General features: G+C 29.2%; 1 protein-coding gene across 4 annotated transcripts in view; it reads left to right on the top strand.

Moving 5' to 3' along the window:
- The window catches only part of LOC127282090 (papilin), a 132,760-nt gene that overhangs the window by 88,074 nt on the left and 28,893 nt on the right, over positions 1-15,793 (top strand). For all 4 annotated transcript variants that reach the window (XM_051306172.1, XM_051306169.1, XM_051306171.1 and 1 more), the window contains exons 3-4: positions 7,712-7,899; positions 12,171-12,231. In XM_051306172.1, the coding sequence (XP_051162129.1) occupies positions 7,712-7,899; positions 12,171-12,231 (249 nt within the window). The remainder of the gene's footprint in view (positions 1-7,711; positions 7,900-12,170; positions 12,232-15,793) is intronic.

The raw sequence follows: 15,793 nt of genomic DNA, 5'->3' as shown, positions 1-15,793 counted from the left end.
GATTCTACCTCTACTTACTATTTATTCTAAAACAATCAATTAGTCATGCTGCAAAAAATCTTGCTGGTACTTTCCAGTTGCTTGGACAAATTGCATGATTGCGCACGAGCAAGTCTTGATTATACTCATTTCACCCATTAACTTGTTACTAAAACTGTAAGAATATTTAGAAAATTGAGTAATTAAAGATTACATTCTATAAAAATTCGATCAAATGGAAAACAAATAATTTAATTTTTCTTTCACGCAAAGATTTTTAGTTTTCGTTTTGAATGAATATATTTGATCTTAGAATATCAAATATATAAAAGAAAGTAGCATAAATTCTATTTTAGGAATTATAAGTTGTTTTTGCCTTGAGATTAACGGAAAATGGTATGAAGAAAAGAAAGAACATTGCACTTCCTAAACACGTGACCCGTTTTAATATGAGCGTGAATTAGTTCTACAAGTCTTCAGAAGTCATAAACCTTTATATATTGTAAGGTCAGTTATTTCGTTCTAGTCGTCTACCCAGTTACTAATTCAAGCTTTAAAAAAACGAAGAACATAATTGAGGGGCCGGAAACAATAACAACCAGTACGCTCGGCCGGTCGCTTTGAAGCCAATCAACACCTCAAAATTGAAACTCAAAATTCGGATTTTTCAGAAGCACTACTTTATAGAAGATAAAAAAACATATCTTTTTTCTCTTAAAAACTTTTTTTTAAATCTAATATTTTTGATAATAAAAGCAAAAAGCCCAAAAAAAATTTTATCAAATGTAATGAAATTTTAAAATGTAAACGATTATTTCTTTCACAAATAGTAATAAATTTGTTTACAACTTGGTATACATACTAAATTAGGTCTAATAAAGCCATTAAAACATTAGAAAAGGCAAAAAAAATTATTGTTTTATTATTTTTAATTAAAAATTGAAAGAGGTCGATATTCACATTTTCTAACTTTTGACGATAAAATGTCTGCAGGGAATTTCAAAACTGTAAGAACTTCTCTTATAATATTTATTCACTACTATTTCAGGAAGTTTTCTGCAAAATTCCAAATCAATTCCTGTTATAGTTATTGAAAAAATTAATTTTCAAGAAAAAGCGGATAGCCCATCGCGTTCACTTAACCCGCTGGAGACTCTTTCTTGAAGTATGTGAAATTATTTCGGCTCGAATAATAACAAATTAGTGAAATAAGAAGAAAGTTATGTTTATTTTTTGTGATCAGTATCTTATATGTATGTACATTAGTATTAGAATTGTTAACAATATTAATATTAGTAACATTTATAATTCATACTTGATATTTTGTAAATATTTAAAATACGCATATTATAAATATAATATAAATAAATATAAATATTATAAGAGAAGTTCTTACAGTTTTGAAATTCCCTGCAGACATTTTATCGTCAAAAGTTAGAAAATGTGAATATCGACCTCTTTCAATTTTTAATTAAAAATAATAAAACAATAATTTTTTTTGCCTTTTCTAATGTTTTAATGGCTTTATTAGACCTAATTTAGTATGTATACCAAGTTGTAAACAAATTTATTACTATTTGTGAAAGAAATAATCGTTTATATTTCAAAATTTAATTAAATTTGAGAAAAATTTTTTTTGGGTTTTTTGCTTTTATTATCAAAAATATTGGATTAAGAAAAAAATTTCTGAGAGAAAAAAGATGCATTTTTTTATCTTCTATAAAGTAAAGCTTTTGAAGAATCCGAATTTTGAGTTTCAATTTTTTCACCTTTTTGACGTGTTGACTGGCTTCAAAGCGACCGGCCGAGCGTACTGGTTGTTATTGTTTCCAGCCCCTCAATTATTCTCAGAATTAAAAGAATTTTGGAAAATTTTCTTTTCTATCACACAATTTATTCTGTTATCTCTTGTATTTATAAAATATTTTTGATAAAATTTTATCAATTTTTAAAAAATAGAACACTATAAATTCTAGTCAATATTTATTGTGCATTCAAATATGTTTTTCATAGATTGCAGAAGGAGTAGTCTCATAAATTTAGATAAACCAACGTTTAGAATTGCATATAATATAGAAATAAAGAAATTAGCTGTAATTGAGAGTACTTGATCCTTGGTGTAAATTTTTTCGGCCATCACTAGTTTATTTTAACAATAAACAATAAAACATGACGTAATTCTGTTGTGTGTCAAATAACCTTTTTTATTATGAAAGATTTTAGAAAACATTTTAGGAAAAATGAAATTGACCCAAAAACAAGACGTTTTTTATTTCTTCTGCAGTGTTATGGAAAATTAAAATTAAATTAGTAGCAGTTGACGTAAAATCAATATGGCACTCAAGTGAACGATTAAAACCCGTTAGTGTAAAAATTTTTCATTAAATTATCCTACATATATCTGTCAATATTCATTTTACTTATTTTAGATGTCCAATGTCAGATTACATTTACATTCTAAAGATTTTTTTTAATTATATTGACAACGATTCTATTTGTTTTAATTTTTATTTTCTGTTAAAAATTATAAAAAGTCTATAACGGCGTCTCCCGTTCATATAATGTATAATTGAAATAACAAAACAAGACAATACTTACTGAAACTAGCGGACAATATGATGCTTATTCAAATGTTAGTGCAAGATATTTCTTATTTCTATTAAAATCATTCTTATCCAAGAGAATTTCTATTTAGATATTACTGGCGCACAAGGTAAATATTTATTAACATTCTCTTGTTTGCCAGTAACATCTAAATAGGAATTCTCTTGGATAATAATGAATTTAAAAGAAATTTTGAGTTATAATTATCTTGTACTAACATTTGAATAAGCATCATATGTGGTTTATGAACGCTCCCCAATGTGATTTAAAACAAATTTCACAAAAATGTTTATCCCTCTGCTTTAAAATAAATTATATTTCCCGCATAATTAAATTGCTTTAATAAAAAAATTGCCTTAAATGTAAAAAGTGAATTTTGTTGGAACAAGGTAGGATGAAAAAGGGACAAGAATTAAATGCTGGAAGTCTCGAAAAAAATTGTCCTCAACCCTTTGACGTTCGCGAGAAAAAGAAAGGAAAAACGAGTAATGAAATGAGAAAAAAATAGTCGTGCTTGAAAGGAGCGCACTTTTATTACACGGAAATGCACATACGGTACATGTGGAAGCCAGTACAGAGAGTCCCACGGTCGATAAAAATCACCGCAGCTGTTACTTGGAGCTCACGAGCGCAAACACGAGACCAACGCAAAACTAACGCCTATAGGGCATCAGAGATATTTACATCTCATTTATTTGTTGTCCCAGTCTTTAAACTCGTCACAGGGAACATTTCCTTTTGAACCCTGCTGTCCGGCTTGAATTACATTCATCCAATGAGGCACTAAAATATATGCAACATATAGAAATCTTGAGTGACTGCAGATTAACGAGGTTGTTGAGAGTTTACCAAACTTTTTGCAAACGTGACGTACTATTTTCCTTCCTGATGAAACAAATTAGTTTTCCATGAAAAAAGCATTCCTATGTCATTCATAAAAGGTAATGAACTTTAAATAGAAAGAAATATTCTTGAAACGTGTTATTAAGACGATGAAAAATTATTTTCAAAATAAATAACTTTAAACTCCTTTGAATTTTCTAAATTCTCTATAAAACTTAATTAGAAACTATTTAGATTTAAAGAACATAATATAATAATGTGAAAATTTTATAAAATCAGTGTGTGATTATGATCTGAACTTTGTGGAGGAGTTGACAATAAATGGGGTGTTCCATAGATATAATTCTTGTAATTATATCTTTTTGTAGTTTGTAAATTATTTTTCTCTCGGGAATAGTAACTTTACCCGTTTTTCAACAGATTTTAGTCTGAACTTATTCTGTCGAATCAAAATTGAAAATGACTTCTTTACAAAATATGTATAAATAATTTTGTTATCTAGAGCAGTAGTCTTTGCCGTCCATGATAAAAATTCCGGACTGTTTCCACACTAATTTGGAATTATTCCAAAACAGTCAGGTTTTTGTCATCCGGAATTAGTCCGGATAAATCCGAAATTTGTCCGATTTGTTTAACTAGTGAATACGGAATTAATCTGGTCTAATACGAAGTCAGTTTGATCAAACGTAACTACTGAATGCAGATTCTAGATTTACTGATTACACAGGCCGGGTTAATTTCGGATTCAATATAAAAGTAATTTTGCATTTCTTAGTTGTGTATGCTCCGATTAATTTCGGATTAGACCGGATTAAATAGTTACATAAATAATACTAATTTTGGACTTAACCAGACTAATTCCGGATAATAGAAACCCGACTCTAAAGCGGACTATTTCGGACTAATTCCACATTTCGAAATATTAACCAAAGTAGAGACAATTGGTCAGAAAGCAGCATGTCTTTTACGCTGACAGTGAACAGTACTTATAGTACTTTTTAGACTCATCTCAACTGTGAGAGAACTGCACTTGGCGGCATGAGTAGGAACTGTAATAAAAGCAGCAAAACTTAACTAAATCTATATTATTGAGAACTAATTCCGGATATAATACATACAGAATGTCGGATTATACCAGACTAATTTCGGATTCAGATTTTTAAACGGACTGAATCTATCTAGATTGTACGAAAACAGTCCAAAAATGATATGAAATATTCCAAAATTAGTGCGGACAAAAAAATAAATATGAGATATGTATAGGTAGTCCGAAACTTATATGAAATCAGTCAGTAAAAATTAGATTCTAGGTCGATCAAAAAACTTAATCTAAAGTGAGTCTGGAATAATTCGAAGTTTGTATGTAAGAAATTCGTTATTCGTCAGCAACAATCCGACATTAATCTGGTTTAACATCTTAGTCCGAAATGGAGCCGGAAAAATCCGGAATTTATATGTACAAAATCATCATTGTTGTGGACTAATTCCAAATTTTTTACATACAGATTTTCAATTCAGATTTAAGAACTAACAAAATCCGGATTCGTTACACACAGATTGCCTACTAATTTGGACTCCTTTCTGATTAAGATTTTTGTTCAAACTGCGACTGTTGATTTTGTACATATTAATTCCGAATTTTTCCAAGCTCATTTCGGATTAGGATTTTTAACCAGATTAAATCAGGATTACTGTGGACTAATACCGGATTTTCCACATAAAGAATTCAGATTATTACGGACTCATTTTGGATTCATGTTTTTAACAGTACATACAGATTCTGAATTATTCTGGACTCATTTTGGATTGTTTTTTGATCTAACTAAAATCAAATTATTGCGAACTAATTGCGGATTCATTTCATGTCAATTTCGGACTATTCTGAACTGATCTTGGATTTATCTTTGCATCCAGACTGATTGCTCATTAATACGGATAATTTTCGGATTGTTTTCGTATAATTTGTGGACTAATCCGGACTGATTTGTCTGTATTCAATCTGAAATCAGTCTGAAATTTTAACCAGTGGTACGAATACTTTTGTGGCCGAAAGTTAGACACAGTTTTAAATATTAAAAGATTTTGTAAAACCAAATTAGTGGCGTACGAATATATATTGAAGCCACTCTGTGTAGCGAAATTTCGCCAATTTCTTACATATCTGCTTAGATAAAATCTATTAACTAGAAGTGTCGCGAAATTTAAATTCATACACATTGTCATTAAAGATATATATATATATACGTAACTTTCAAATGGAATACAAAATGCATCTAAGAAATCTCATCTGTGATATAACCATTAGCTTTTGGTACACATAACCAACTGGCATTACATCCAAGGGTGTAAGGGGAAGCAATAATTTTATTGGAAACCACCACACCTTGCATTTTACAACCAAGGAATGCAAACTACCTTGGACATGTGCCAGGAGATCCTGCCCATTGAGATGTTATACGACCACGAACCTCTTTGCAAACAACTCGAACGCTCCATTTACCTCAAAATTAGTTTTAAGACCATTTTTCCGTCACAAACGACTTCGACTGAATTTTTAAAAAGACTTTAACCACAGTAAGAGAAGTAATATAATTGTTTTAGGGTAAAAAGGACATGACGAAGAATCGAAAATAGAAAAGTTTCATGTCCTCCATTTTGAATTTTTAAAAACTGACATCGAATCTGGTAATTAACGATTCCAAAAATTTCCAAGTAACCATTTTCACTATCTTGGAATAACTTAATTTCATAGTTTATTATTTTGTTGCAAATCTTACAAAAAACAAATTATTGTTTTTCTTGTTATAATTAAAAAATGGTTAATAATGTATTGCTGTATAAGTTTTGTTTGCAAAGTATTATAAATTTGTGGATCACTAACGTTTAGAAAACAAAAATATTACAATTTTTGACAAAATTATGAAGTTTTGAATGCTAAATTGTTTTCGATCGAAGCCACTGGCGTTAAAGGGTTAAACCCAAGCAAAAATTTACAACTGGCACAGTGTTGCACCAGTACTGGCAATTACTGGCAAAGTACTGACCGCCAATATTGAACCAATACTGGCATATGTTTGGAATGATAACGTTTATTAGTACTGGTCATTAGTAATGGCTTAGTACTGGCGTTTACTACTGGTTCAATACTGGAATTTAGCTGTAATTCTGTATTTTGCCAGTACGGGCAAAATTATAGTAACCAGTAATAAGCCAGCACTGGTAGATATTCAAAATTCAGGGTTCTTTTTGCTTTTTACATTAACTGAGCAGCTGGATCGAAGAACCGACTCTTCGCTCGAACCGCACGCGCTCATACAATCAACTATTAATAATAATAAATTATTATAATAACTTTTAAATTGTATATTTTTATATATTAACATTTTATTCTTTATTTTATTATTCAAATTATTTCTTCAATTATTATAAAATATATATTTATTTGTATTTCTTTAAATTACCGAAATTGAATAAAATTATTGGTTAAAATAGAGTTTATTTGATTCAAATATATTTTTTCAGTGTAAGAAAAATAATTTGAGAACTTCATTAATTATGTATTTTTTTTTATTAAAAAGTTTTAATATTAAATTAAAATTTCATAATTCCGTTAACGAATGCATTTCAGTAATCGAAAAGAAGTATTAAAATAATTTTAAAAAAATATGTATGTAAATTTAATTTTTAACCAACAATAATACACAATTTTCATGTCTATTTTTACGTCGACGCTCAACGTCGAAAATTATTTTTCACGGGACCAAAAATAACAAATCATTTTTAAAAAAAGTTTTGGGTTCACATAATACCTTAAAAAGTATTTCTTAAGGCATTACATATTTGTACCGAAAATCTTTAAAAAAAAAAAATAATTTGACATTTTTGGTCCTGTGAAAAATAATTTTTGGCGCTGAGCGTCAACGCCAACTTCATGTAGGTTAATTTTCATAATTTTCCTGGATACTGGCATTCGGTATTGAATTAATACTGACCGAGTACTGGTTTGCCATTACTGTCTCAATAATACTGGCACAGTATTGGAAAATACTGGCATGCCGGTATTCGCTTGCAGTATTGGCATAGTACAGAATTTAATCCATATCAGTACTGAACCAATACTGGTAAGCCAACTGTCGGCCAGCCAGTATTGGTGCATGATTGCGCCTGTTGTCAATATCGACGTTTGACAGAAATTTTTGCTTTGGATAAGGTAGTTTTATTTATATACTTACAATAATTTTTTACATATGTATGTACGTTTATTAAAATGTAATCTCATTTTCAGCGTCATATAAAATTGAGACATGGAAGGCATAGACGACAACATGGGAATAGTCACTTACCTAAAACATACGTATTGGATCCAGATGAACCTGAGAGAGGGATTTGGGGGCCATGGTCTGATCCCAGTTCTTGTTCTCGCACCTGTGGGGGTGGAGTTCAATATCAGCAAAGGGATTGTTTAGACATAGAGTAAGTTGATTGATTACTGAAATATTATTTATTTCTATATTTGCTAAAGGATATTTAATTTTAATATACCCAAGTGGAAAGATTTTAAAAGCGGAAATAAGTAAAATAAATAAAATAGGAATCTACTGAAAAAAACAACTGTTAACTGATAAAAAAATTTTAATATTTGAAATAATAATAGTGATTTTAATTTTTGACGCAAAATAATTTATCCTCCGTATACAAAATATCGCCTAGAAAATTATACAAACTTGATTATAATCTCGGCAGACGTTTGAAGCTCGTTAAACGCTTTTTAAGATTCTATAAGTTTTTAAAAGTTCCCTTCGTTGGATAAGAAACTGTAGTAAAGAAGAGTTTAAAAAAGGTGAAACAGTTTTCGCGAGAAAGCTCATTAACTTATAATAAATACTGCACAAACCGAAAGCTAAACTTTTTCGCTAAATAAATAATTTTGACTTATATATATATTTTTTTTTTAAAGTAGCAAACATATAAACGTTACGCTTGGATTTTATTGAGTCTATAATAAGAAATTTAAATATATTTCTTTAAGTTTAATGATTTTTCTATTTATTCTAAAAAAATAGTTTTTTGACATTAAAAAAACTCTTCTTAACAATAATATTAATGTAATAATTTTTTCTTGCTTTTGAAAAAAAATTTTCTATCAATCTACTGTTTAAAAATCATTCTTTCTGCAACTCAAATAAGAAAGTCTAGAAACTTGAATATGATTTATTTATGACAGAGAAACGGTGCATAGGAATGTAATAAAAGAGACATTTTTTAAGTTAATAAAACTATTTTTAGAATAATTATTTCTATATCTCTCCATCATATTGTATATTTTTTATCGAATATATTTATAGCTTTTTTGTCAGAAATATCCAATTAAAATTTTTAGTGACTTAAGAGTAACAAATTAAATTCTTTTTAAAATAAAATCAGAAAAACAAGGTCGATATGAAAGAGAATTTTCCTTCCATCCAAAGAGAGTCGTCATATCAATATATATATATATATATATATACCGGCACTGAAAATTCAAAAGAGAGCGATTATTTTTCTGCTCGTAGATCGGATTTCTGCTCTCGCGCGTATCGCCGAAAATGATTTACGAGCGAAAAAACAAACTCGTGGGTGGTTGGACGGCGGCTTTTAAAAAAACGGTAGTCCGGCATTGCTAAAGACGCGTCATTCTTGCATCTATATTGGTGAAAGCCTCAGTTGGAATTCAGAATTTTTCGCAGTAAAAGATAGTAGATGCAAATTTTTACCTTATTTCTTTATACTTCAACTTTATTTTGTACGAATTCGTGATTCTTAAGGTCGGCCTTTTCTAAAGTCTGAAAAAGGTTTGTTCCACTTTCCGGGAAGCTGATTCACACCTTTAGAAAAGAAGGACGTTAAGAGTATTACCCATCCCTTAAACTTAACGGGGTGTAAACGTAGATTACGTAATCCAACCTGAGGATCAAAGTTCAGTATATATATATATATATATAGTTTCTTCCCAGATAACCATATATATATTCAGTTGAGTAAATCAATATTGAATTTATTTTCAGTTTTTCAAAAATATTCATTTTTACCATTTTACATAAGAAGAAAATTTTCTCAGTAATGTTTTTCGAAAAAAACATTTATGACGAAGAGTGACTAATTTTTGAAAATTAGTCTGAATTGAAATTGTTTCAATTGATGCAAGCCCCGATTAGAAATAATCCGACTATTCAATGAGAAGGTGTCAGCCAATCGCTATCCTAATCGTTCATGTCTATCCTCATAGATTGTGCAATCCACACGAACACGTCTTTCATTATCGGCTTTCCGAGGATTCGCTTTGATCCTTGGGATCAACTATTCCTGTCATCCATATGACCAAAAGTACGATTATAATTATACTTTTGTCAATTTCTACAATATACGTTGCTAGTGTGGTCATATAAATAAATAAATAATCACAGGCACACAAAAAAAAGTGTTTTGGCCGAGACACTACACTAGTGTATTCCCATGTATTTTTTTCCGATGAATCCGAATTCGAAGTCAGAATTGTCCGATTGGTTCAAAATTTTGAGCTAAACTTCAAAAAACTGCTTAAAAACACGAATTAAAGTCAAATAAGTCCATTTTTTTTCTGTTACACTAATTTAGTGTTTTCGCATACATTTTCTCCCACTGAATTCGAATTTGAAGTCAGAATTGTCACATTGGTTCAAAATTTTTGAGAATTTAAAAAACTGCTCAAAGAACGAATTAAAGTCAAAAGCGGAAAATTTTTGGGCAATGACACTACGCTAGTGTATTGACTTATTTAAATTGTTTGTCGGTGGTATCGGAAGTAAATTTCCGACAAGGATATCCAAAGCTTAAGATAGAAAAAAATAGTCTTATTTTTTTTTGTAAAAATATTTGACCAAAAGTTTCGGAGTTACAGTCAATTAAAAAAAAGAAAAAATATTAGTCAGGGTTGAGCCACTGTAGAAAATTAATGAAATATGCAGATAAATGATTTTAAATACCTTCAAATAATAGAATAGCGCTCAAATACACTTGGAAATGTGTAAAGGAACCACGAAATTGAAATAAGAAACCCTTATTATGTAATTTTCAGATTTTCGCTTGTATCGCGAAGCTGGTCTGAAAAGTGAAAAAAAATATCAAACTTTGTATTTTCTTTCTTTCCAATGGAAATGAAGTTTTTGACACCTCTGTTAGTCGACAAATGAATTTCCATTGCAAGAACCCTTCATAATTGCAAAATTTTTGGGTGGCTCAACCCTGACTCAAGCGTCGTTTAGCGTCACATCACACACAAAAATATGTGCGTTATCCAAACACCATATTACGTTCCACATTTTCATATACTATAGTGGCTCCGTCGGCCTTTGGCAGTCTCTGTTGCTTCTATTCTTTGTCCATTCAATTTAATTTTCAATTTATGTTTCATAATTTATTACAATTATTTTATTAAATATTTAATAATATTGTTAACAAAATGCAAAAAGGCATGTAATTATAGAGAAAGTTTCAAACAGAAAAATAATAATCTATTATATTTGTAAAAGTTGTCTGTAAATAATAATAATTGTTGAATAATTATTTTTTTAAACTGAAAACACTTTTTTATTCAAGGTAATATTATTTTCATAATAATTTAATTTATTACAATTATTTTATTATAATTTAATAAATTTCATTATTTTAAAAAAGCGCGCGCTATTTTGTCTTGGGCTAATGAAGTGATTTGAACTAAATGTAGGTTATGTTCGTGTCTGATTCATGACAGCTGCAAATATTTACAACAAATAAATACTTTGCAAGTGTATATTTATTGCAATTAAGTAAGTTACTTTGTCTTTGACATATTTTTCTGCACTTAATTGTCTTCTTTTGAAACAAGAAAAAAGTTTTTGTTGAGCGTACAGCACTGACTCGCATAATACTTCTTTATTGTTCGCATACTTCACTATAACGTATGTGAAAAGTTCGCTGACATTGCTAACAAATACTTACATACAAAGACAGATGGATCTAGTGTGATAAAAACAAAATAAACGCAATGGCTCAACCCTGACTACTCTCCCCTACTCATTTTGATACCATGTTTTTTTAAAGGAGGTAAATTTAAAATCTATATTCGAACTAAATAGGAAAATGATATCATTGTACCTAATAGAATAAGGTTTCGACCAAAATTCTAATTCAGCGGGGAAAAAATGGGAATACACTAGTGTAGTGTCTTGGCCAAAAAACTTTCCTTTTTTTTTTATTTTAATTCTTTTTTTTGAGCAGTTTTTTGAGTTTATCTCAAAAACAAGAGCCAATCTGACTATTCTGGATTCGGATTAAGATTCAACAGAGAAAAATACATGGGAATACACTAGTGTAGTGTCTCGGCCAAAACACTTTTTTTGTGTGCCTGTGTAATATAGAAAATATTTAACTCGAAAATAATGATGTTTTATTTAACCGGTTGGTGTAGAAGCAGCATAAGTCCACAAATCAAAATTGTTCAGGAATCAATAAAAATTGTTTTCCTTGTTAATATAAGAATTTTTTCCAATTTTTCTTTTTGCATTACTTTCTATTAACCTATAAGTTTAAAAAATACCTATGACTGATTTATTTTATTATTTATATAAGGTGTAAAAAAATTAAATAAACTTTTGGTCTTAAACTGTTTTTGCACCAAATGAAAAAGTCCTCCGAAAATCTTAATATTATCATTATTATTCTATTTAAATATCATTTCTTATTTTTAGCGCAAATGGATACGTCAGGTGCACAGGTCCTTCGAAAAGATTTTTTTCTTGCAACGTTCAGGTGAGTTTCATTGATTATTATTACCATTGTTAATTAATTTTAATTTGTTTTTTTGAAAGAATTTCTTTCGACTTTTTTTCTTTCGACATGCACGGAGAAAAAAAATTTAGCTACCTTAGCTAACCCCAATTGCTATTATATGGATAGCAATCATTGGTTAAGCTAATAATTAGCTTCCGTAGCTAAGATGTTTTGCTGTGGCAGCTAAATATTAGCTATCAAAGCTAAAAATTAGTTATCCATATAAATTCATTTTTCTCCGTGTGTATATTTAAATAAAATAAAAAGAATCCATTTGTCATATTTTACTAATCATTATTTCGATGTTAGGCAAGTTTTGCGAATGAAGAAAGAATATCAAATGCAGATTTAAACAAGGAATCTTGAATGATGATGACGAATATTATGACCCCTTGTACATATCTAAAATTCTTGACACGCCCCACAGAGACAGTCGAATAAAAGCAGATGTAAAAAAGTAAGCGACACGAGTCAACACTGATTGATATCATCTTTTTTTTCTTCAAATTTTTGTCATGTGGTGATGACAACTTGAAATTCTTTACAATAATAACCTACTCCCCCCCCTCTCTCTCTCTTATGATTATCACAATCTAATGAGAGATTCTTTTAAATGGCGTGGTCAAAATTTTCCAAAAATGAAATTTAATCCTCTCTTTTCTTTAAAACATCCAAAAAATTAAAGTTTTCTGCATGTAAAATTTTTTTATTGCAATTCTTTGTCTTTTATCGATTTCTACGTAACGTTTATGCTTTGAGAAACGTGTTCCTAATTTTAAACATATGTATTCGAATTTTTAATTTTTTTTAAAGTTTTTTATTCATAATAGTTATTAAGTAAATATTTACTTATTAAATAAATAAATAAATAAATAATGGCGCCTGAAAGCCAAAAAAATTTCAAAAATTACGTATGAAATTTTTTTTCTTTAAAATTTTACGACATTGAAATCCAAGTCGAAAAGTATAACATTTTGGCGTTAAAGCATGAACGTTTTTGGATTTTAATTTTTGAGAATCGATTTTTTATTTTTTAACCACGAAATAATTACCAATAGGCGCCAAGTTACCATAGTTTATAAATTTTTCATTTTGCGCAATCATTGATGCATTGTTTTAGGGGTTTAAGAAAATGAAGTGCTGTACGAATTATTTTATGTTCACCCTACGTGGATGCCATTCATTTGAACTGAATTAATTTCCAACTTACTCGAACAAAATAAACATTAATTAAAGAGAAACTGTTTATAAATCTTCACCCTACTTTTTGATTTTCACACTCGACACTTTCCCCAGAAAATCCATAATTCAATTTCTCCTATATAGCTGATTACATTTTCCCTGTTAAGATATGGCCCCTTTCGCCAACTAATATCAACACGATGAAGTATTTCACACACAATCGAAATTCAGTTAGAGGAATTCGGATTCATTTCAACACAGAATATGAGGAGTAAATTATTTTTCCGTTTGTAGCAATATATTCTATATAGAAATGAATGATATGGGGTTGTTAAGGAGGTGAACACTATGGGTAAAGGAAGAGAGACAGGGGTGCACATCCCTATACGATATGCTTTGAACAAGGTATCAAGATTCCATGAAGCAAGATATATTACATTGGGGGCTTGGTTCTAAGCCATAGATGTAAATAAACATCGTCTCCCTATGAAAATAGAAGAAATTCGATGGAGCCTCTACCAAGCGTGTAATAAATAATTCACTGCCTGGACGAACTATCTTGCACTCAAAAAACAGGTGTCCTGAAGGGAGACACTTTTATTACTTTCACGACAAATTCATTTTTGTCTTCTAGGGGTCGATTATGTAATTCCATTTCCATTCCCACTTCCAGTAAAATTTTTATCATATTTTGCATTACAATTTACATTACATTACATTATACAATAGTATAATTTTATTAAAAATGTAAAAAATTTTATTTTAAAATAGCTAAAATTCTTTTACAAAATAAAGTAAGACAATATTCGCTTACGAGATATTTATTTACATTTAATCAAGCATTCTCAATTCAGTTGATTTTAATATCATTGATTTTATAATTGAATACCCGGATCAAATAACTCGACCGACGCTCGGACGAACGCTCTATTACCAGTCAAGTAGCAGTGACAGCCTGTGGGCGGCTCACTGCTACCCGACTACCATTAGAGCGTGCGTCCGAGCGTCGGTCGAGTTATTTGATCCGGGTATTCAATTGTGTTATTTTATTAAAAAACAGATTAAAAATATAAATAGTAAATAAATTCATTTAGTTTAAAAAGTGTTTTTTCTGAAAATAATGAAATTTAAAACAAGATTTTTTGTTTCTTATTCAAGTTTAGGGACGCATGATTATGTTCTAAAAATCATTGGTTAGAATTTTCATTTTTCATAATTATTTTTGAGCCGAACTTTTATTTGTTCGAATTAGTATTTTGCAGAATTTTCATCAAAACGTTTTTCTTTATTACGGAATTTTTATATAACCGAAAATTCACTTCACAGAATATTTATTTGCTCGAATCTGGGTAGAATTTTATTGTATAGAATTTTCTTTCAGATGAATTTTCATTTATTTCAAATTATTATTTGATATAATTTCCATATAACCGATTTTTCATACTACAGAATTTCTATTTAACCGAAAAATCATTTAATAGAATTTCTAATTGATAGAATTTTCATTTATCCGAAATTGCAAATGGCCGAACAAACAATAGACAGAAAGATTTCGGCGCGATTTTTAAATTCATCCAATCTTAATTTTATGGATAATTTTTGATTGGTTAATTTTAAAAATCGCGCCAAAATCTTTCTGTCGATTGTTTGTTCGGTCATTTGCAATTTTGGACAAATGAAAATTTTATCAATTAGAAATTCTGTTAAATGATTTTTCAGTTAAGTAAAAATTCTGTAGTATGAAATATCGGTTATATGGAAATTGTATCAAATAATAATTCGAACAAATGAAAATTCATCTGAAAGAAAATTCTATGCAATGAAATTCTACCCAATAAAAATTCTTTAAAATGCCTATTATGTTAAATAAAAATTCGAGCAAATAAAAATTCTGTGAAGTGAATTTTCGGTTATATAAAAATTCCGTAATATAAAAAATCGTTTTGATGAAAATTCTGCAAAATACTAATTCGAACAAATAAAAATTCAACTCAAAAATAATTATGACAAATGAAATTCCACAAAATGAAAATTCTAACTAATGATTTTTAGAACATAATCATGCGTCCCAAAAATAGAAAGTGAGATATGAAATTAGAAAAAAGAGTAAATGAGAGTGGAAATTAGAAAAAGTGGAAGTGGAAATGGAATTTAAAAAGCGGAAAAAAAATTTTTAAAGTGAAAATGGAAATGGAAATGGGAATGAAAATTAAAAAAGTGGAAGTGAAAATGACAGTGGGAGTGAAACTTAGAAAAAGTGGAAATGGAAGTGGGAATGAAAATTAAAAAAAGTGGAAATGGAATTGAGAATGAAAATTAGAAAAAGTAGAAGTGGAAATGGAATTACTTATCGACCTCC

This window comes from Leptopilina boulardi, unplaced genomic scaffold (assembly GCF_019393585.1).
Source record: "Leptopilina boulardi isolate dan_hultmark-lab unplaced genomic scaffold, ZJU_Lbou_2.1 LbouV2_280, whole genome shotgun sequence".
NCBI lineage: Eukaryota > Metazoa > Arthropoda > Insecta > Hymenoptera > Figitidae > Leptopilina > Leptopilina boulardi.
Note: the sequence above shows the minus strand (reverse complement) of the source record. Positions and strands in the feature narration are given on the sequence as shown.